The following is a 23,984-nucleotide window of genomic DNA, read 5'->3' on the forward strand; positions in this document are numbered from 1 at the left end:
GCACCTTAGGTGCAGTTGGGTGATAAGAGGTTAGCTATGGAGAATTGGTAGTACAGGACTCACAGGTAGGAGCCGCCAAGAATGCCTGCAGTTCCCTTCTATCCCAGAAGGTGGCAGAATGGTGCCTCCTGGGTTATGGAAAGCTTGTGTCTACTCTGCCTCAATTTCCCCACCTGAAAACTTGGGACATATCTCCTAGGAAAATGAATGGAGAGACAGCTGCAAACCTAGAAGGGTTTGTTAAGAGTAATGCCCCAGCAGCATGGGGTCTCTCGTGACAGTAGAGACCTGTTCCTGTGGCTCTGTGGTGGCCATGCCCAGTGCCCACCCCCCTTCCTACCGTATAGCCCAGCATCAGCTGCCTCTTTGCTCCTTCGAACTCCAGCTTTGTTGGGCTTCTTTTTCACAGCCTGGGAAAGTTCTAGAGTCTTCCCCTTACCTGTAGAAACCTCAGAGACCACTTCCCCGTCCCCCAGCTTCCCTTTGGCTGGGATCCTGTTCTGGTCCTTCAACTTACTGAGCCTGTGACACAACACCATGATTGGACTTACCCCTTCTTCAGTGTCCGTGCCCATCCCATCACCCCACTGCCTCCCAACCCCCGGAGCAGGGCCCAAAATCAAACAGCTGTGTCCTTTCTACAGGGCCTTGGTCCATCTTTTGAAGACAGTTCCCCACACAGAGGCAGACTAAGGGGACAGTCTGCTAATGTGATCCCCTTTCCTTCCTGTGACAATGCCATCCTTCAGGGAAAGGAGGTGAGGCTCAGTGATCCCCAGCTTCCTAGGGGATCCAGTTCCTCTGTGTCCTTTCCAGGAACCGTTCTGTGATGGTAAGGCTACCACTTCTGCTGGTGGGAGACGAGCCCCTGGATGTGGCCCAGGTGGTCAGTTACCTGGTGGAGGAGAAACTCCTGCGGCCACTCCGCAGGCTGTATGAGGCTAACATGCTGGCTGAGTTCTATGGGTTCCAGCGGCGTCTACTGAGGAGCCCCTTCAAGCGTAAGTCCTGCCTGGCCTGTCCACCTCCTCCCTGGGAAGCCTTCTGCCTGTGGAGCGAAGGGCCTAGCAAGCCCTGTAGGGCTTGGTGACAAGCAGCCACAGGAAAGCCTGCCAAACCCTGTGGTGTCACAGGCCAGCCCTACAAGTTCCTGGGCTTGGTGAGGTCATCTGGGGCTAAAGACCCTGGATTTTGTCCAGAATATAACAGGGAGTACACAGCTGAGGGCTCCTTCTGAGGCCAGCCTTCTCCCAGAGGACCTTGGTGGAGGAATAGAGCTGAGCTCCAGTTGTAGCTGGAAGGTCGTTAATTGGATGCAGGCTTGCTGGGGAGGGAGTGTCTGTAGCCTGGGGCCCCGATATGCCTTTGGGAGGCCCTGGGAAGCCTGCATCTGGCTCATGCTGCTGTACAACTTCAGTTTCCCCCGGTGTGGAGTAGGAGGGGTACCATAGCTGACTTGTGTGGGCTATAAGCATGACGTCTGAGCCCGAGTCCTTCTACAGAGGAAGCATAGTGCCAGGTTGGTGTAGGGAGGTTTACTGTGTGATAGACCCTGAGTTCAGGGTCTTAGAGTCCCCAGACTTGGGAGCACATTTGTTCCTGGGCAGTGGGTTTACTCAGTGTTGAGCTGACCTGACCTCTTCTCAGAATACGCCGTGGTGGTGGGCACCAGATACCTGGTGACCTTTGATGGGCAGGTGTGGGGCCTGGGTCCCTGCTGTGGCAGCTTCCTGCTAGCCAAGGACTTCACTCACCAAACATTCTCTCTGATGCTGAGCCGCACAAGCTCAGGCTTCACGGCCCTTCATGTGGAGCTGAACCACACAACCCTCGTTCTGTATCCTAGCCTAAAGGTACGTGCTCGGGAGTGGGAGGGGCTCCCTGGAGCTGCTTGTCTGCATGTTGCCTACAGGTTTGGTGCTGGGAGTGATTCCAGCTTATCCCTGTGTGGTCCACAGGCTTACAAGCAGTACGACACTGCCTGGCCTCAGGACAGCTGCTGGGATTTAGACCCACCTCCTGCTATGTTGAGCACTGGACCCAAGGTTGAGCTGAGCAGCGAGGATGGTGTGTCTGTCTTCTGTGATGTGCCAGCAGGCCTCTGCAGCCTGACGCTGAGCCTGTGGCACCATGGTGGGTCGGAGTTTGGTGCTACCCACAAGGGCCTTTTCTAGCTACCCTATGGCCAGACTCCAGGGTTGAGGGTGACGTACCCCTTTCTAAGTAACACTATTGTTGTCATTCCTGGTGGAGAAGAGCATAGGCCAATGGGCAAGAGCTGAAGATAATCCCAAAGGTTGCCTTTGCTGACTGGCCACTTTCCTGCTGGGGTGGCAGTGACAGCTGGCCTCCTTTCTAGTGTGACACAGCCGGCTGTCTACTTCTCAGTCCTGGTGTTTCCTGTTCCATTACAGATGACCCAGCAGAGGCTGAGTGACTCACTCCCTGGCCCAGGGCTTCTGAGCCAACTTGGCTCTCTTCCCTGGGGACAGTCCATACAGAGTGAAGTTGACTCTCATGAGGTCCCATCATGCAGCTATACCCCCAAGAGGTGCCCAGAAAACTTGCTAACTGACCCTGTGGGCTGGGAAGTGGGGGAAGCACTAGCAAGGCATAGATACCATCTTTAGATCCCCCTTTTCCTCTCCTCACTTCTGAAAGGTCTGGTGTCATGGGGAGGGAAGAGGGAGGCTTTCCCAGCAGGTCCTTCCTGCCCTACAGGTGTATCTGCTGGCCTTCTGGGTACCAACAATAATGAGGCAGATGATGAGTTAATGCTACCAGATGGCACGGAAGCTGCCAGTCTGGAGGAGCTCACCCGGGCCTGGCAGGTAAGCTGCAGGAAAGCCCTTCCTGCTGCACCTACCCCTAGGCTCAATGGAGGATAGCTGCTCAGGTCCAGAATGAAGCAGGAGCCCCAAGGATACAGGCATCTCTTGCTGAGACTGATGCATACTAGGTAGTGTGCCCAAGAGAAAAGTGGTGCTCTAAGAGGCTCGAGTTTTGTGTGTTCCCATCCAGGTGGGTGAGAACTGTGGTGCTGTAGAGAGGATGCAGCAGCCATGCTCAGGACACAGAACCACCTGCCAGGCCTTCTTCCAAGAACCCCGCTCCAGTCTGGGGAACTGCTTCCAGGTGGTGAGTGTGAGGCTGCTCCTGGACAGAGCCACACAGCAGAGAAACCACAGAAAGAAGCCTAATCTAGCCTATGAGTGATGGGCGGGAGCAGTGATGGGCTGGCATTGGTTTCAGGTGGACCCTGCTCCATTCCTCAGTCTGTGTGTCCAGGATACTTGTGATCCCATGGAGTTGCAATCTGCCTGCCACCTGGCAGCTGCCTACATCTACCTGTGTGCCCAGGACTCTGTGCCCTTGGCCCTTCCTCTGCAGTGTGGTAAGTTCTCATCCAGGTCCCATCCCAAATGGAAAACCAATGCCATGCTCTGAGCTCCTACAGGGATGACACAGTGAGCACAGAGTCCTAGCACTAGCCTGGTTGGCAGGGACAGGAGGAATGCTAGTTTGAGATCAGCCTTGGCTATCTCAAATGCTAGTTTGAGATAGCAAGACTCTGTCTTAAGAAAACTAAATAGGGCTGGAGAGATGGCTCAGTGGTTAAGATCACTGGCTGCTCATGCACAGGACTTAGGTTTGACTCCCACACCTACATAACGGCTCACAACTGTCTATAAGCTCAGTCCCAGAGGAATTGATGCCCTGACCTTCACAGGCACCAAGTACACACATGGTGTACAGACAGACATGAAGGAAAAACACTCATATATGTCAAATAAAAATTAATACCATTTCTTAAAAAGAAAGCAAAGACAGTTGGGGAGATAGTTTGGCTGGTAAAGTGCTTGTCCTACAAGCATGGGTTGGATCCCCAGAACCAGGAGAAGGTGGGTGTGAGGGTTGCTTGTCACAATAGCACTGGGGAGGCAGAGACAGGAGGATTCCTGTGGTACACTGACCAACCAGCCTAGGCTTGCCTAGGCCTAACTAGGCTAGCTCTGTGGCAGGGCATGAATATTGCTTGAGGGTTAAAGGGGTAACACCTGAGATTAACTTCTGACCCCCCCCCCATATGAACACACAAAAAGAAAGCCAGAGATGCAGAGGCCTAGAGACTATTGCCACCAAGCCAAGTGTCTTAAGCACCCTAAGGGCTCTCAGAACCTGTTCTAGTAACTCTGAGGTGACACACTGTGCCTGTGACCCTGATAGCTGACAGCACATTTCCTTCTTGATCCAACCAAGAAGTCACAGCTGCAGTTAACAACAGTGGGACATGCCTGAGACCTCCTGGGAGTCTTTTGTTTTGTTTTGTTGAAACAGCTCTGAGTAAGCTGTTCTTAGCTGTTCCTAGCTGTCCTGGAACTCACTGTGTAGACCAGGCTGGCCTTGAATTCAGAGATCCACCTGCCTCTGCCTCCCTAGTGCTAGAATTAATGGTGTGCATCACCACTGCCCAGAAGCCTGGGATTCTTAAAGGCATGAAAGAAGACATTCAAAGATGAACAGCATGTCAAAAGAAATTTCTAGAAGTAATGTAAGCTTTGGGTATGTGAAGAGCAAGTTAAAATGTAAGAGAAGAGAAAGTTAGTGAAATGGAAAATGTGACATGGGTGTGTAATGAAGATCTTGTGTGTGGCTCAGGGTGTGGGATGAGGACCTGGTGTGTGGCTCAGGGTGTGGGTTGAGGACCTGGTGTGTGGCTCAGGGTGTGGGATGAGGACTTGGAGTGCTCAACAGAGAAGGAAACTGAGAGCTATGAAGCTAGAGTACTTATCAGGAAGCATATGATATCCCAAATACTCTTACTAGGTCTATAGCAAGGACTGTCAGAGCACAGCTGCAAAACCAAAGGGGACAGAAGGACTTGGTCCAGCTGTATGTAGCAAGAGACCCTACCCCATAAAAAGATGAACAGTGCCTGAAGGACCATCTAGCAGTTGTCCTCGGGCCTCCACATGCATGCACATGTACTGAAGTGGTGTTTTTGCTTGCAGTCACCCCTCCCCCCCACATCCATGCATCTTGTGCAGACTTCAAGGTAGCTGCCAGGCCCAGCTACCCCTGGGAATGGAAGGAAAAGAGCAGAGCTTGTTTGCACTGTGTTTCCACTCATCTGGGACTGTTATGCAGACTTTTTCTGTCTCACCCCTTTGTGCTCTGAACACTGGTGTAGTTTGGGTATCTGGCTGGAGGCAGAGGTGGTGGCTGCTGCAGAACTGTGGGTGGCGAGGGTATCGGGTCACAGTGCCACCAGCTTCTCACAGCTGAGAACACATAGAGTTAGAGGAAATGTCTGAGGGGCCACAAGCTGAGCCACAGGAGTCCTTCCTTATTCTTAGGACATATGCAAAGACTCTGCAAACATCCTGTGTTCGTGAAAGGAGGGTGTGTGCTCAAAGGAACATGACAGCCCCGGGAACCCACCTACCAGAGACAGAGACTCCAAATTTTTTACAGGGGCATTTAAATGCTGCCCTTGTACGCACAATAAGCTGAACATTACTGTTAAACATCTATACACAATTAGGAAGATGAAAATAACAAATGTCTAGAACTACAAACTATAATAACTGGATGGAAAGATTTGGTGGAAGTGTTGAGCAGCTGACTGCAAGAATCCGCTGTAATAGCGGATTCTGAGACACAAAGGGAGAAAGGAAAGTGATTGGAGGGCTGGGGAGGAGGCTCATGGGCAAAGTGCTCACCACACAAGCAAGAGGACCTGAACCGATCCCCAGAACTAACGTGAAAGCAAGCAAAGGCTGGCATGTTGGCACAGGCTTGTAGCCCCAGCACTGGGGAAGTACAGACAGGCAGGACCCTGAGACTCCCTGGCTGGCCAGCCAACATCAGCTAATCAGCAAACTCGGTGATAGACCCTCCCTTTAAAAAAGGAAGGAGGGAGGGACGGACAAAGGAAAGGTGTGTGATACTTGAGGAGGGGTACCTGTGCCTGAGGTATACCTCAGGACTCCACATTCAACATATGCACCCATAAAGGAATTTAAGCCAACAATTAAATGTTATACCTTCAGTTATCAGAAAAAGAAAACCAAATCTAGAACTAGAAGAAAATTCAGACTTGAGCAGAAATAAGATGGGATACGAAGTGGAAAATGAGTAAAATCTACAGACAAACTTAGTTATACTAATAAGAGAAGACTCAATTAACTGATACCAGAAATGAAATTTTAAAAATCTAAACAGACAGAACTACTAAGGAGATTGAACCACTGGTATAAAAATAAAAACAGGCCGGGCATTGGTGGTGCACACCTTTAATCTCAGCACTTGGGAGGCAGAGGCAGGCGGATCTCTGTGAGTTCGAGGCCAGCCTGGTCTACAGAGCGAGTGCCAGGATAGGCTCCAAAGCTACACAGAGAAACCCTGTCTCGAAAAACCAAAAAATATAAACAAAAAATTAAAATAAAATAAAAACAGGGCCAATGAGAGGGCTCACCCTTGGCTACATAGTTTTAAGACAGCCTGGGCTAAGACCCTGTCTCAATCAATCAAGAAAGAAAAGAACCTAGCTTAATCAGTGGAAGCTATCTAGGAGGTTGCGTGGAGTCCTCTGGGGTCTGTGCCCATGAGTTCATGGGGCCCATTCTTCAGCAGCTTGACATCCTTGAGTTAGGGCTGGCTCCTCCTGACAGTGGAGAGAAGTCCCTGAGAAGTTCCAGACTATCCAAGTGTCAGCAGACTTTCGCCACCTGGATCCTTCAGCACTCAACTCCAGTATGACCTAAGTTTTTTCCCTGTACAGGCTCAGGTATATTCTATCCCCCTTACTGGCTCAGGTGTGTTCTCCCCCTGTACTGGCTCAGGTGTGTTCTCTCTCCCTGTACTGGCTTGGGCATTTTCTCTGCCCCCAGAGCTTCAGGTGATGACCCTCAGTTTTTCCTCTGGTGGGGTACTATATTGTGTTCTTCCCAGTTGCCATGGAGCCCTTGACAGACACTTGCTTAGTTTTTGAGTACCTCTGTGGGTGGTTGAGTGCTTGGTGCCTACACACTGTTCCACACAGTGTGAGGGAGCCACAGCCCATGCCTGCTGTGCTTTACAAAGTGGGGAGATGGTAATGGATGGGTGACCGTCCTTTTTATCAGGGCCGGGGGCTACCAGACAGACTCCTGGCCCACTTCCAGGAAATGGCAGGACCTTCCTTCTAGGCTTCACAGCACAACCTTACTTCTCTTCCCTTATAGTTTGAGATTTTGCCTAAGTCAACACAAGGCCGCCAAAGATGTCAAGCTCTTTGCCTTCTATCCCGATCCTAGTTCCTGGGAGAGGTCAAGGTTCATGGCTGGAAGGGGACCACCAGTGCAGAATGCTAGCAACCCAAGACAAAAACATCACTTGCTCTAAGAGCAGAAAAGAAGAGCTGAGGCCTAATCCCACTCTAGTGTCCCTGGGGGTGAGGGACTCCCAACTGGTCCTGGGAATTCATTTTGCAACTCCACTGGACAGCGTCCAGGCCAAGGCACACACCTCTGGGAAGAAACACCAGCACCAACACTTGTGCAAGATATTGCTTCACTCTCCCAGAAACTGATTCTGCAACCTGAGCTTTGGGATGGCAATGACCTGGAGGACACAAGGCTGCCTGGTACAGGCTTCCCCTGCCGCTCTGGGGATCTCAGAAGGTATGAACTTCCTGGAGGGGACCCATGGTCTCAAGACTGGTTAGGGAGCTTCATTCTCTAGGATGGACATACAAGATGCTTCCAGGGCATGGAGAGAAGGTTCCTTTTCAAAGGACATGTGACATAAATATGTGGGGGCTTGGGCCACTAGGCATCAGGGGTTTTGTTTATTTCTCTTGGGGAATAGTCTTTTTAAAGTTTTCAACTGCAAAATAATGCTGTCAGAATTCAGGATTGTGTCTATGGGATTGATTTCTGCGCCCACTGACCCTTGTGACTGAGAAGCGGAGGCTTTGGTGGCTCTGAGCCTGTCTACCAGGAGGGAGCGCCTTTGAGCCCTTTCTACACTGAAGCATGTTTAGTTTATCCCCAGGGCTTTCTGCAGGCTAGGGCTAGCACTCTGCCACAGAGCCTTAGAACAGGCTGGGAAGGGTCCAGATTCTAGAACAAAGGACAAAGTATGTTCCACCAGAAATGGGACAAAGAGAAGGCAGGAAGGCCGGTGCCAAGCTCAGCCAACCCTGGTGCACAACAGGTATCTGGAAAGGTGTCTCCAAAAGATCTCTGGAGCCAAGGGAGGTGAAGCCAGTCTTGCTCAGCCCCTAGAGCAGTGGTTCTCAACCATCCTAATGATGAAACCTTTAATTCAGTTCCCATTGTGGTGACTCCCAACCATAAAGTTATTTCATTGCTACTTCATAACTGTAATTTTGCTGTTATGAATCATAATGAAAATATCTCATATGTGACCCTGAAAAAGGGTCCTTTGACTCCCACAAAGGGTTGCAACCCATAGGTTGAGAAACACTGCTCTAGGAGGCATGGCTGCTCTCACTGACAGACTGCCTGCATTTTATCCTAAGATCCACCCCAAAGACCTCCATGACCTCAAACTGCTCAGGATGGTTTGAAAGATATTTGACCTTTACAATAGCCCATTGATTCCTCCTAGTATTTTCCTCCCAGTTCCCTTACTTAAGAAAGCCAGCCTGGAGCCCAGATGTCACTGAACCAGGCCTGTCTGCCTCCCAGGCCCACTCACTCTACTTTGCATCATGGCTCAGCAGGTAAAGGCACTCCCTACCAAACCTGACAGCCAGAGTTCAATCCCAGGACTACACAGGAGAGCTGACTTCCTTCAAGCTGTCCTCTGACTTCTGCATGTGCAGCCTTCCATGTGTACCCAGGTGCAGCACCCCTCCTGGTAAAGCTTTTGCCATGTCCCAAGCTGCAATGTGCAGTGCTTACTCAAAATGCTCTATAGGTTACAAGCTGATGGCATGTTCAGTCAGAAGGTACACTCAGGGCTAAAGAGATAGCTTGGCAGTGCCGTTTACTCAAACATGAAGACCTGAGTTCAAATTCCAAGCACCGGTGTAAAGCTGAGAGGGGCCACATGCTTGCTATCCCCAATGCTGTGGGGAACAGACACTGAAGGCCTGCTGCAGCTTGCTGGCAGCTAGCCCAGCTCTAGGTTCAATGAGACACTCTGTCTCCAGGGAATAAGGCAGAGTGATGAAGTGGGTCACCTGATGGCTTCCTCCAGCTTCCACACATGCATGTTTGCACACAACATGTACAACGTGTACACACAGAAATGTGGTCCTCAGAGGCTGGGGAGATGACCTGTTGGTAAAGTGCCTGCCAGGGACCTGTGTGCTATGGTAGCATGTGTCTATGATCTTAGTGCTGAGGAAATGGAGACATGAGGATCCCTGGGACTTTCTGGCTAACTAGTCTTGTACAGTTGGTGAGCTCCAGGTTCAACGAGAGACACCCTGTCTCAAAAAAACAATGTAAGTGACTGAGGAAGACACTTGATCAACCTCTAGCCTTTATGTACATTTACGTAGACCAGTCTGCACAAACACACTCACATGCACTGTACATACCAGTGGGGAAGTAGTCTCCTCGTTCCGGCAGATTCAGTATCAATGTTTTGCAGATTGTAGTTGCATGAGTCCATGTTCAGAATTTAACATAGCTGGGAGGGGGTGTGGTTCCATCAAAAAAGACCAACAGAGCCAGTTATGGTGGTTATGCAGTGCCAGCTACAGGGGTGTCAGGGAGCTATCAGCAGGCTTGAAGGCCATTAAGGATGGACCTCTCCCTCACAATCAGCAGCTTGTATATCCAAGAATAGAAGCAGCAGGACTCTGCTTCCTGGGCAAAAGAACAGGATGTCAAACACCTCTCTGTCCCTGGGTAGAGAAGACAATCTAAATGGCCCAAAAGACTCCAGGATGATGCTCCAGCTGGAGGCTTCTTGGCAAAGGAAGGAGATATTCTGCTGCCCCTCCCTTCAGAGCCCATCTAAGCTGAGCATGGTGGTACTGGCCTCAGTCACAGCATTGCAGAGGAGCTCTGTGAATTCAAGGTCTTCTTGGTCTACACAGAAAGTCCACTGGGGCTAGAGAGAACATGCAGCAGTTTAGTGTGCTTGCTGCCTTCCAGGGGACCTGAGTTTGGTTCCCAGCACCCATGATGAGTGACTTGTAACCACTTTTAACTCCAGCTCCAAGGGATCCGATGCCTTCTTCTGGCCTTCTCAAGCACTTTCACACACATATATATACAAGAACAAAATGAATTTTATAAAGTCAGTCCATATGAGCCTGTCAGTCAGGAAAATGTCCCCCAGAAAACTGTCTGTTCTGGACTTTGGAAACAGTGCAGGGCTGGGGAGACTGCTCATGAGCAGGGGCACGTGCTGCAGAGCCTGACCACTTGGGTTCCATCCCCAGGGCCCATGTGGTGGAAGGAGAAAACTGTCCATGGGTAGTCATACATGCACATACAAAAAAAATGTTTTAAAAGGATGTTTAAAAGTAATGTTTAGGGCTGGAGAGATGGCTCAGAGGTTAAGAGCACCGACTGCTCTTCTAGACGTCCTGAGTTCAATTCCCAGCAACCACATGGTGGCTCAAAACCATCTGTTATGAGATCTGGTGCCCTCTTCTGGTGTGCAGATATACATGGGAGCAGAATGTTGTATACATAATAAATAAATAAAATCTTTTTTAAAAAGTAATGTTTAAACTTTTAAAAGATTATTTTTGTTTTTAAATTTGTATTTGAGACAGGGTCTTACTATATAACCTGGTTGGCCTGGAACTCACTATAGGCCAGCAGCACTTTAACTCACAGGGATCTACCTGCCTCTGCTTCCCAAGTGCTAGGATAAAAGGCATGTACCAACATGCCAAATCTATTTTTTAATTTTTAATTATGTATGTGTGTGTATGTATTGTGTATATATGTATGTATGTGAACAGTGCCTGTGGATGCCAGAAGAAGGCATTAGAACTCTGGAGCTGCAGTTACAGGCAGTTATGAGCCACCCAGTGTGGGTGCTGGGAACCAAACTCAAACCCTCTGAGAGAGCAGCAAATGCTCTTAACAACTCCACCATTTCTCTAGCCCCATAGCAGCAGTTCTCAAACTGTGACTCCCCTCCAGGGTTGAACGACCCTTCACAGGGGTTGCCTAAGACCACTGGAAAACACAGATATTTGCATTACGATTCATAACAGTAGGAAAATTACAGTTATGAAGTAGTAATGAAAATAATTTTATGGTTGGAGTCACCACAGCATGAGGAACTGTACTGAAGGTTTGAGAAGGTTGAGAACCACTACTCTAGAGGGTCTTAGAATCAACCTCCCACTGATCTAATAGCCACTCTGGAATGGTATCCAAAACAAGAGGAAGGGAAGAGAGCTACAAAAGATTCCAAAAATAGCAAAATAATTTTCTCATTAAAAAGCTGAAAAAAGCCGGGCGTTGGTGGTGCACACAAACAAACAAACAAAAAAAACTCAAAAACCAAAAAAAAAAAAAAAAAAAAAAACTGAAAAAAATTACAACTAGCCCACCGGGTGTTGGTGGTGTACACTTTAATCCCAGCACTCAGGAGGCAGAGGCAGGCGGATCTCTGTGAGTTCAAGGCCAGCCTGGTCTACAAGAGCTAGTTCCAGGACAGCTTCCAAAGCCACAGAGAAACCCTGTCTCAACCCCCCCCCAAAAAAAATTACAACCAGCTTAACTGCATTTTTTTTTAATTTTGGGGGTACATTAATTTGATGTATTACCTTGAACTTCACTTGTCAAGTCCAAAATGTCTTAGCATAAAAGAAAAATTAAGCTTCAAATCTGGCAGAAAACAAGGATGCATCAAAATCAGATAAGGAACAGTAGCCCATGCCTGGAAAGATGGCTCTGCAAAGAGGAGCCAATGAGGAGACAGATACTAATCCCAGCACTCAGCACACCGAGGCCAGATCAGGTGAAGGCCATCCTCCAATATATACTGAACTTGAGGCCAGCCTGAGCTACAAGGACCCTGTCTCGGGGGGAGGGGGAGAAGGAGGGGGAGAAAGAGAGGGAGAGAGATTACACACACACACACACACACACAACACACACACACACACACACACACACACACACACACACACACACACACAGTCTTAGGGTTACTATTGCTATAATGAAACACCATGACCAAAGTAACTTGGGGAGGAAAGGGTTTATTAGGCTTACACTTACATATTACTATTCATCACTGAAGTAAGCCAGGACAGGTACTCAAACAGGGCAGGAACCTGGAGGCAGGAGCTGATGCAGAGGCCATGGAGGGGTGCTGCTTACTGGCTTGCTCCTTATGGCTTGTCAGCTCACAAGAAGAGGGTCTGACAAGTATCTTTACCATCTAGTTGATATTGCAGAAAGGTTAAGCCTTAAGAGTACAGCGCATAGCCAGGCATGGTGGCACACACCTTTGATCCTATCACCCAGCAGGCAGAGGCAGGAGGATCTTTGCCAGTCAGGGGCCAGCCTGGTCTAAGAGTGAGCTCCAGGACAGCCAGGACTGCATAAAGAGTACAGAGCGTAGACTAGAAGTATCAAATATATACATTATAGAACCAAGCAGGGAGCTGACATTTCTTTGCTTTAACAGAACCGAACATAGGCTTTGGTACATGACTGGTCACTACATCAGTGTCAGTTCTCATCACTATAACAAAACGCCTGAGATAACCGAGTTTTGAGGTGGTAAGGTTTATCCTGGCCCAAGGTTTCAGTTCATAGTCCCAGCACTGCTGTTTTCAGCTGTGGTCAGGCAGAACCTAACAGTGTTGTGTGGTACAACCACTTACCTCCTAGAGGCCAAGAAACAGAAGGCATGAAGAGTGTTTGGGATGTCCCCAGTGAGTTGACTTCCTCTAAGTTTCCTCCTGATCTTTCCACTGCCTTTAGGGCCTTCAACAAATGATCTCTGGAGACCTTTAAAATCCAAACCTGGCCAGGTGTATTGGCATACACCTTCAAGCTCAGCATTCCTGAGGCAGAGACAGGTAGATCTCTGTTTATTCAAGCCTAGCGTGGTCTACATAGTGAGTTCTGGGCCAGCTAGGTATACATAGTGAGACACTGTCTCACAATAAATAAGTAAATCAATGAATTCCAAACCATAATTGTCAGCACAATTCAACTGTCATAAAAAGGCTGGAGAGATGGCTCAGCAATTAAGTGTGCTTACTGATTTTGCAGGACCTGGATTATGTTCCCAGACCAAAATGATGGCTCATAACTATCAGTAACTTCAGTTCCAAGGGATCTAAAGCCCTCTTCTGACTTCCATGGGCAAGAGGCTCACACATGGTACCCGTACATACATATATACATACATATATACATACATACATACATACATACATACATACATACATACATACACACATACATACAGGCACACACATATACACATAAAACAAAAGTAAAACTTTTTAAAAAAGAAATGTTGGCATTTTTAAAACTTACATTTATGTATTTGTCTATATATGTGTATGTAGAGTGTGAGTGTATATGTGTACACAAATCAAACTCAGGTCTTCAGGCTTGGTGGCAAATGCCTTTACACTGAGTCACCTCCCTGGGCCATAATCACAAATGTGTGAGATGAGCAAGCAGACAGCCATGGGTAATCCAGTTTTTGAAATTAACAAAGACTTTGAAACATGCTAAAGAATTCACAGGCAAAAAGTGATCAAGACAAAGAGATAGAAAATTTTTTTAAAAAGGAAAAGAAAAAAGATGAAATAAAAAACATAAATATAATGTTTTGAATTTAAAAATGCAAGTACATGAAACAGAAACCTACTGGGTAGATTTACAAGAATGTACCTGTGGGTGAAGACATGACAGTGGCTATTAAGGGAAAAGAATTTAAAATACACACGGAGAGGATCACGAGAGAACAAATGTATAAACAAGACTAGGTGAGCCTTGAAGGACAATCACACTGACTAAATCACATGTGATTGAAGTCACAGAAGGTGGCAGAAAATAAGGCAGAACACCTTAGGAGATAATAGCTAGTATCTTTCCAAAACTGACAAGACACATCATTCTCAGATCCTAGAAGTTCAACAAACCCAAAGCAGGATTGATTGAAAAAAGACTGTACCCAGGCACATCACAATGACCTAATGAAAACATTCAAGAGTTTTGATGTTGTTGTATTGGTTTTTAGTGCTGGGCAGGGGTGTGGAACATGGGGCCTTGTGCCTGCTGAGCAAGTGCCTCACACTCAGCCACATCCTCAGGCTTCTACTCATTTCTTTTTCCCTCATTATGAGACAGGATGCTAAGTGACCCAGGCTAGCCATGAACTTGCTCTGCAGCCCAGGCAGGCCTTAAATACATATGATCCTCCTGCCTTACCCATCAAGCAGCTGGGCTTAAACCTACCCAGAGGATACTGGGGGGTGAGTTCAATCAGTTAAGAACTTGTGTAAGTACAGTGAACCACAGCTCAATCCCCAGAAGTTATGTAAAAGAACCCAGCATAGAGATACACGTTTGCAATCTCAGTGTTGAGAGGTGGAGGCAGGTAGGTCCCAGGGCCTGACTCACCAGCCAGCTTAGCCTAATTGGTGAGCCCCAGGTCAAGAGGCCCTATATCAAAAACAAGGTGGATGACGCTACAGATACAACAAGTTATCTTCTGGATATCTCCACATGTCTGAACACACACACACACACACACACACACACACACACACACACACACACACAGATACAACAAGTTATCTTCTGGATATCTCCACATGTCTGAACACACACACACACACACACACACACACACACACACCATCACAGTCAAGGGTACAACAGTCATGACAGCCAAGTCCTCAAGAGAAACAGTTGAAGCAGGAAATGAAGTGATAGGGAGAGACTGTCAACCCAACAGTCAACAAACACACATTATCCAAGGCTAAAACAAAAATGGGACTGAAGAGTGTGGAGAGAGCTCGTCTGCTCAACAGTCAAGAGACATGAAAATAGTTTTGTTTTTTTCTCTATTAAGGGTGGCTAGCCTGCCAAGTGCCAATATTCCATAAACTCCCTATCTTGAAGCTCTTGTGTACATGCCTGTTTGTTTGAAACAGGACATTCTTGAGATGTAACTATCACATCCTTCCCACCCGTGCCAATTAGCCAGTCAAGTCAGACTGTGAGATGGAGCTCCCATCAATGGGATGAGGCACAATCACTACCCGCATCAGAATAAAAACTGGGTGAACTTCCCCATCCCAAAGTGTATGCTTACTTGATAACCTGTTTTGGGTCATGGTGTGCCCTTTTTACAAAAAGAAATTGCCTTGTCTGGTTACTTTCACTTTGTTCATGTATTTTCTTTCTTTCTTTTTTTTGCGGTGTGGGGGAGTTGGGGGGATGGGAGATGGGGGGTGGGGGCAGGTTTTGTGACAGGGTTTCTCTATACAACCCCAGCTGTCCTGGCGCTGGCTCTGTAGCCCAGGCTGGCCTTGAACTCACAAATCTGTCTGCTGCTATCTCCCAAGGGTTGGGATTAAAGGTGTGTGCCACCACTGCATAGCTGTTCATGTATTTCTTGGTTTAATGCCAAGAATATTCTTTTCCAACAGAGAGCATACTGCTGCTGTTCCAAAGGACCTGAGTTGGGTTCCCAGAACCAACACTGAATGGTTCACAAATGTCTGTCATTCCAGTTCCAGGGGATCCAGCACCCTCTTCTGGTCTCTATGGGCATTTCCATGTTTGTGCACAAACCCAAACACAGACAGATAATTTTAAAAGAGAATAAATTTTAAAAGGGAGGAGGGGTGATGTAGGTAAAGTGCTTACCTAGAATGCATGAAGCCCTGAGTGCCAACCTTAGCTTTGCATAAACCAGGTGTAAATTCAAGACTATAAGGCCAGTGCTAGGAAGGTGGAGGCAGGAAGATCAGAAGTTCAAGGTCATCCTCAGATACACAGTGAGTTCAATGAGGCCAGCCTGGGCTACATAAATGAGCCTATGTCTCAAAAAGAGTGGGGTAAGCAAAATAAAACATTAGACCAACTTGAGGAAATGCATTACCCCAAGCACCTGGTAGGATGGATGCTAAAAAGTTTTGCTTACTTATTTTTAAGTAAATGAGGGTTGTCTGCACACTAGAAGAGGGCATTGGATCCCATGGGACTACAGTTATAAACAGTTGTGAGCTGCCATATGGGTGCTGGGAATTAAACTCAGGTCCTCTGGAAGAACAGCCAGTGCTTTTAACTGCTGAGCCATCTCTTCAGCTCTTAAGAAAAGTTTTCACGGTGAAGACAAAGGATCCTAAATATGAAGCAAATTTGTAGGACATTGACATCGCACTGCTGGCCTCAATTCATGTTTAAAATGCAGAAATCAGGCCAGGGAGATGCTTGGTGTGTGTGTGTGTGTGTGTGTGTGTGTGTAGTACCAGCTGCACAAGTGTGAGGGCCTGAGTTTCACGTTGTAACATAAGTCCTCCTATGGTGAGATGGAGAATGGAGGAGACAGGGATCCACCAGAAGCCTGTGGGAAGGTCGGCCTGTGGGACAGCTGAGAGCAGCAGAAACAAGAGGCCTGATCAAATACACGGTGGAAGGTAGGAACTGACAGCCGAAGCCACCGTCTGACCGACACACACGCAGAAGGGCGTGTACACACTGAACACACATATACCACACGCACATAGCTAAAGTGTAGAATTCACAGAACATTCACTCTGTCTGACATTGCAGCCAACTTTAGAACCCTTTCAACCCACCCCAGAAGGCTCAGGGAACATCTCAGAAGAGGGATGGAAAGGAGGACGCAAGCCTTGGAGGACGGGGAGAGTGTGAAATGTTGTCTTCTGGAGAAGACGTGGCTATTACACACATGAACTCACAGCCTTTGGGATCACCTGTAGAGACAAACAAAAGATCAAGAATGTTAAAATTCCCAATATGGAGGAAGGAGGACTCCTAATACCTACCCCCCTAGCTGAGGCCCAATGGCTATTGATGGTTTCTGGGGACATGTCACTTTTCTTTGGGGAGGGAGCATTGGTAGGTCATCCAGTGTATGTTCCCATATACGTGTGCATATGGGAAGCACTAATTGGATTTAGTGGGTTTAAAAAAAAAAAGGCCTAAGGTTAAGAAATGGGAGCTATGCTATGGGGTGAGCTAAAAGGAGAAAGCGGGAGCCAGTATGACCCGGATACACGGTATAAATGGATGGAATTTAAACATTTTCCTTTTAAAGAAGTCCTTGTGACTAACTCTGAGTCCTTCCCTGAGAGAGGAGACCAGTGGCCCACTGTCTGCTTCCCTGGAGTCCCGTATTCAGGACATTTCCCATAAAAGGAACCAGGCAAGAGGTTGACTTTGTGACGGTGTCTGTGACTCAGCTTCATGTCCTTATGGGTCACTCACATGTCAGAACACCACTGCTTTTTATTCCCTATTCCCTATTCTCAGAGTAGTTCCACGTGAGCTGTAAGATCCCATGATGTGTTGGCACATTTGATGGTGAAATCCAAAGAGCAAACACAAAAGAAGACATGTTCAGGTCGGGTCTGGGTTGGGGGTCTATGATACCAGCTACTGGGAGGCTGGAGCAGGGGGACTGTGTGGCCTCCAAAGAGTGCATATATTTAGCTGAAAATATATAGCTAGAATAGCAGTTCTCAACCTTCCTAATGCCGAGACCCTTTAATACAGTTCCTCATTCGGTGGTGACTCCAACCATAAAATTATTTTCATGGGGCTGGAGAGATGGCTCAGTAATTAAGAGTACTCACTGCTCTTCCAAAGGTCCTGAGTTCAATTCCCAGCACCCACATGGCAGTTCACAACTGTCTGATGCTGTCTTCTGGTTTGCAAATGTACACACAAAGTACCATATAAATAAAACAAAATATATAAATAAAACAAATCTTTAAAAAGAACTTATATGTCTGTTAATTTTTTAAAGTTCTTTTTTTTGATGAGCGATGGTGGCACACACCTTTAATCCCAGCACTTGGGAGGCAGAGAGACTCTATGAACTCAAGGCCAGCCTGGTCTACAGAGGGAGTTCTAGGACAGGCTCTAAATCTACAGAGAAACCCTGTCTTGAACACCCCCCCAAATTTTTAAGGATCTTTTATATATTTGTATTTTATGTGCCTTGGTGTTTTGCCTGCATGTATGTCTGTGTGAGGGTGTCAAATTCCCTGGAATTGGAGTTGCAGACAGTTTGTGAGCTGCTATGAGGTGCTTGGTATTGAACCTGGGTCCTCTGGAAGAGCAGTTAGTGCTCTTAACCGCTGAGCCATCTCTCCAGCCCCTATTTTATTTTTCATTTCTACTTCATAACTGTAATTTTGCTATTGTTATGAATCTTAATGTAAATATCTGATATGCAGGATATCTGATATACAACCCCTGTGCTCCTAGAAGGGTCACAACCCACAGGCTGAACTAGAAGATAAAAGAAAAAAGCCAATAGAAATTGGAGTGGAGGTAGGAGGATGACAGCCTTCCTCTGCTACTTACCAAGTTTGTGGCTAGCTTGAGCTGAGACCTTGTCTCAAATAAACAAAACTGTCAAAAGAGGAGATAGAAGAAAATGTTCAAAAAACGATTCCATTAGCCAGGCATGATAGCACACACTATTAGTCCCAGCATTTGGGAGACAGAAGCAGGAGAATTGCTGTGAGTTCAAGGCCAGCCCGGTCACATAGCAAGCTCCAAGCCAACCAGGACTGCATTGTGAAACCCTACTTCAGAAAAACGAAAAACAAAACAAAACAACAACAAAAAACTCCACTAATACATGAGAAGGCAGATAAGTAAAATATGAGAAAGAAAAACAGAAAACAACACCCTGCAAAGTCCACAAGAGGAGCATAAGCTAGACAAGCCACCAACAGAAACCCAAAGGTGGAGGGGCTGCAGAGAAGGCCCAGTGAGTAATGCATGTGCCCTGGTGTGAGGGTCTAGATTCAAACCCCCAGAACCCAGGAAAGTTGGGCCAAGCTTTCTTAGGGGTGTGACAGGAGCAGCAGGGAGAATCCCCGGAGGCTCTTGGGCCAATCAGGCTGGTGAGTACAAATAGCACAAGGTGACTGACACCTGAGGCTGTCTTCTGACCCCTATACACGTAACCATGGCAGCACAGATGTCCCCAGTCACACAAACAAATGGGAACATACACACAAAGGAAAAAATAGAACCCCTCCAAATACGCCCCACCTCCCTGCATGCTGTATATGAGCTACTGACTTTTCTTTCTCTATTTATCTATTTATTTATTGAGATTTATCAATTTCTTGGTTTTTCCTAACATCTGACTAAGTCCTTTCCTAAACCCAGGCCTACCTGAGGAACTCCTACCACCTCATTAGGAGTCAACAAGAGCCAGGTGTTGGTGATGCACGCCGTTAATCCCAGCACTCGGAGGCAGAGGCAGGCGGATCTCTGTGAGTTCAAGGCCAACCTGGTCTCCAGAGCGAGTGCCAGGATAGGCTCCAAAGCTACACAGAGAAACCCTGTCTCAAATCAAAACAAAACAAAAAAAAAAAAAAAAGGAGTCAACAATTCTCCTTTACCAAAACTTTGCAACAAGCAAATGCCCACCCAGAACACTCACACTGGACTATAATTCAGCCACCAAGAAGAGCCTAGTACTGATCCATGTTCAGCTTGGATCATCAAAAGTGCAATGTTTGCATTGTGCTCAAGGAAGCAGCCAGACCCAGGACACTGCCTACTCTGGTTCCATGTACAGGACAGAAATGCAGAGGATAAGCAGAGTCACTGTAACTGAGGTGGGGAGAGATGGGAATTTTGGGATGGCAGAAAACGGGTATAGGTCCTTTCGACAGTGTAGAGGAACTTCAGTTACACAGTGGTGGCCACTGGGCAGCCTGTGACCGCCCAGCCTGTGCACACATGGAAACCTGTGAACCGTATGTTTCACAGTGTGTGATTTATGGCACATGAATTATAGGTCAGGTTTTTGAGACAGGTTTTTCTCATACAGCCCAGGCTGACCTCAGATTTGTGGCAATCTCCTGCCTCAACCTCCCTAGTTCAGAGATCGCAGATGTGTGTCCACACCTGGCCTACACCTCAATTTGTAAAGAGCCCCATGGAGATGGAATCAGGGTGAGGGCATGGCTCTGCCATCAGCAGTTATAACTTTCGGTTCCTGGAGACATCTTTTACCCCTTCTCTAAGCAAAGCCTGTCTGCTTTCACACAGTCAGATGAGAGGCATCAGTCCGTCTGGTGACAGGGCTGGGTGAGTAAATTAAAAAGGGTCCCACAGTAAGAGCTAGATTTATCTCAAGCAACACATGAACCATGCATGATGACATACACTGGTAATCCCAGCACTCAGGAGGTGGAAGACCAGAAGCTGTATGGTGAGTCTGAGGCCAACCTGGGCACATAAGACTCTGTCTTAAAAAGTAGGGTGTAGATCTGAAGTGAAGAGAGAGGGGGCCCTGTTCCATGTGCTCCTCTGTTCCATGACTCACTCTACCCAGGAGCAAGCGTCCCTTCCTGCCTGCCATCTGGAAGAATGAATTGCTGTTCATTTCACCAGTAATCCATTTACGACAGACGATGAAAACTGTTTCCTTAGCAACCCCTAATCTTTGTGTCTTTGGAAACAATTGTCATCCCAATACAGAGTATCTGGGAATCCTTTCTGTGCGTGTGTGTTTTGACATTGGGTGTTGTGCTGGCTAGTTTTATGTCAGCTTTACAAAAGCTAGAGTCATTTGGGAAGAGGGAACTTCAATTGAGGAAGTTCCAGACTGGCCTATCGGTAAGACTGGTGCATTTTCTTGACTGACGATTGATGTGGGAGGGTCCAACCCACTGTGCATGGTCCTGGGTTCTATAAGAAAGTAGGCTGAGCAAACCATGATGAGTAGCCAGTAAGCAGCTCCCCGACATGCCCTCTGCTTTAGCTGCTGCCTCCAGGTCCTGCCTGGCCTCAAGTTCCTGTCCTGACTTTCCTTTGTGATGTGCTGTAAGCTGTAAGGTGAAACAAACCCATGCTGTTGGTCATGGGGTTTATCTCAGCAAAAGAAAATAAACTAAGGCAGGCATCTCCCTCTATTGCTCAGGAGTCTCCCTCAATTGCTCTCCCGTTTTTTTTGGCATTTCACACATTTCATTTTTATTCATAATGCATTGGAAAGAATTAGGCACATGGATATTTCAGCCATGTGCCCTAAAAACTCAGAGATTTGGATTTATTTTTTTTACATATTAGACATCCTTAATATAAATCAGTAATGTTTTCTCTATTTTCTTTTATTTTGAAATCATAATTTAATTATATCATTTTTTCCCTTCCCTTTCCTCCTTCCAAAACTTCCCATGTACCCCTTCTTGCTCTTTTAAATTCATGACCCCCTTTTTCATTAACTGTTGTTACATGCATACATGTATATACACATACATTCTTAAAGACAACCTTCTCTGTAGCTGTATGTATGTTTTCAGGGGCAACCATTTAGCACTGGATAATCAATTGGCATACTCTTTCTCCCTGGGGAGGACTGTTTCTCCTATTCTCAGCATCCCTTGGCTGCTTGTAGCTCTTTGTGTAGATCTGAGGCCGTGTGGTTGCCCCCGACCCCCATTCCATCCACTTTGGAGTATCTGTTGTTATTGTCTTTGTTCAGCACATGTTTTGTCAATCATCTTGGTTAGACTTTGCTAGAAAACAGTCTCACAGCAAACTCCCTGGTCTTTTGGCTCTTAAAATCTTTCTGCCCCTTCTTCCACAATGTTCTCTGAGCCTTAAGTGTGGACACTTTATAATGTATCTATTGGTACAGATAAGTAGTCCCCACCCCACCTTGCTCTGAAACAGGGTCTCTCACTGAAACTTGGGCACCTCAAACTCAGCTAGACTGGCCAGCAAGCACCAGGAATCTTCTGTCTCTGCCTCTCCAGGGACAGGGTCACAGATGTTCTATCACACCCAAACTTTACACAGGTGCTGGGCTCCAAACTTACCCTCATGCTTGTATCACAATCACTTCACTGACAGAGCCACCTTCCCACCCCTGGAAATGTCTCTTTAAGAGAAAAGTTAAGGTCTGCACCAGGGTGCTGTGGGAAGGTCAAAGGTGACCCTTCTGCTCTGGTTTGGCTTATACCTCTGCACCTTGGTAGTGAGGTCACCTGGCAGAGATAACAATGATAGGGTTTTTTTGTTTTGTTTTGTTTTGTTTTTCCCTTTTTGAGACAGGCTGGTCTTGAAGGCCTGGACTTCTGTCTCCATCTCTCCAATGCTGGATTATGGGTGTGCACCACAGCTCCCAACTTGAACCTTAAGTCCAAGGCAGCAGTTTTGTGGGGCCTGTACATTAAGTTGCCATTCCTGTTTTGGAACACTCATCACAGGTTCTCAGGCACCTGGGGCCACTCAGTGTTTGCATAAAACACAGGCTTGGCCAGCCATGGAGCCCATCAGTTAGGCAGAAGGTCCCACAGGCAGCATAAATCTGTTCCTGTTTGAGCCACCTCACAAGTTACTGTAAAACCCAGGCAGGCCAAGCGTTCACAATAAAGCCTCTTTTTAAAAATAATGGGATGACTTACAACAGACATCAAAGAGGTCAATCATGGACCTGGAGAAGCCTCAAAGAGGACCTGGGTGCAAATTAACCAAGAAAACCACAGCTGCACCTTGGTAGCTGTGTCTGTCAGTGGTCAGAATGCCCATTTGTGGTTAAACACCTTGAGGCTGCAGACTAGCTGTCCCCACCACGTCAGAAACTAAGGTTTCAGGACATTCGCCCACACGTGTGCTCTAGTCAACAGTCTGCATACTCAGTGAACATGGTGTCTTTTACAGTGTCATTTACATTGCAGTTTTGACCCTCCATGTGGGCTTTCCTAAAGAATCATGGGAAGGAATACTCTAAACTGGTGATCCAGTCCACCATGATTTGGGAGGAGAAAAGAGTTACTTTACCTCATGAATATGCTACCCACCTAATAAATATTCATGAACATCTTTCTAACCCACAGACTCACAGCACAGAGCCCACTGTGCTGCTGGCACTGTGGAGCAGCCCACTCCAGTCCCACTGGAGCACTTGGCTAAAGAAATTCCTTAGACTGTCCGTTCTCTGACTGAATTCTTCCCTTTAAGCAGCAAGAACGGAAAGATTTTTCCCTAACTTCTCCCACACAGGGAGACTCACACAGCACTCTGGAAGAACTGTTTGAGGGCCACTTCCTCATGCAACCTTAAGCAACTTGGAGACCAGGTCCTCTGCAGACCTCTTACCTGGTGTGTATAGTTAATGGAAGGAGCAGCCAGAGATGGAGCAGGGCTGGTTACAACGCCCTGTGGTTAAGACCCCTTCCAGATGTCTTCCCTCAGAGCATGCCTATCCGTTACTAGCTCCGCCTGTGTGAGCAGGACAAGACCTATGTGGTGGTAACACCTCTGGGTATGTCTCTGAGGGTGTCTCTAGAGAGATTTAATTAATGGAGAGTTGCACCCTAAATGTTGTGGCACCCTCCCATTTGCTGGAGTCCTAGCCTGAGTGAAAAGGGGAAAGCAAACCAAGCACCCACACTCTTCTGTTGCTGGTCTGTGGGTGTCATGTGACCAGCTGCCTCCATGACTTGTCTACCACAACTGACCGTTACCTCAGACTGTGAGCCCTCATTGGTTTTATCAGGTTGTAACGGCAACAAGAAAAGTAACTAATCCAGCATAGAAGGAGCTCCCAGGCAGACGGGTAGTTGGCCACACACAGAAGGGGCCTGTAATGTCAGTAGTCCTGTGGCTCAAACTCACAGCAAGCAAAGCCGGGGTGGGAGGGTGAGGGGTGGGGTGGAGGGGGTGGGAATTCCCCATCACCATGCTCAGGGATCCAAAATGCCCTTCCTTCCCCGCCAAGTCTCTTCTGGGGTTTCAAGAAAGAAGGAGTAGGGGACCACAAACACATAGGACTCTAATAGCAGGGTT

At 47.3% G+C, this 23,984-nt stretch overlaps 1 protein-coding gene and 1 long non-coding RNA gene across 2 annotated transcripts in view; one reads left to right on the forward strand and one right to left on the reverse strand.

Annotated features, from left to right (window-relative positions):
- The window catches only part of LOC103163831, a 108,247-nt gene extending 100,352 nt beyond the window's left edge, over positions 1 to 7,895 (forward strand). The window contains exons 58-64 of the mRNA XM_027424790.2: positions 817 to 1,001; positions 1,648 to 1,853; positions 1,959 to 2,133; positions 2,722 to 2,831; positions 3,022 to 3,138; positions 3,253 to 3,394; positions 7,227 to 7,895. Coding sequence (XP_027280591.2) covers positions 817 to 1,001; positions 1,648 to 1,853; positions 1,959 to 2,133; positions 2,722 to 2,831; positions 3,022 to 3,138; positions 3,253 to 3,394; positions 7,227 to 7,231 — 940 coding nt within the window. The 3' untranslated portion in view covers positions 7,232 to 7,895. The remainder of the gene's footprint in view (positions 1 to 816; positions 1,002 to 1,647; positions 1,854 to 1,958; positions 2,134 to 2,721; positions 2,832 to 3,021; positions 3,139 to 3,252; positions 3,395 to 7,226) is intronic.
- An 8,805-nt stretch (positions 7,896 to 16,700) lies between these two features.
- On the reverse strand, positions 16,701 to 19,462 carry LOC113831011. Its single transcript, XR_003487003.1, has 2 exons — positions 18,528 to 19,462; positions 16,701 to 16,909 (listed from the first exon to the last, which is right to left on the reverse strand). It is a non-coding gene; the product is annotated as an uncharacterized LOC113831011 (long non-coding RNA).
- Positions 19,463 to 23,984: the final 4,522 nt, after the last annotated feature.

The sequence above is a fragment of the Cricetulus griseus genome, chromosome 7 (assembly GCF_003668045.3).
Source record: "Cricetulus griseus strain 17A/GY chromosome 7, alternate assembly CriGri-PICRH-1.0, whole genome shotgun sequence".
In the NCBI taxonomy this organism is placed as follows: Eukaryota; Metazoa; Chordata; class Mammalia; order Rodentia; family Cricetidae; genus Cricetulus; species Cricetulus griseus.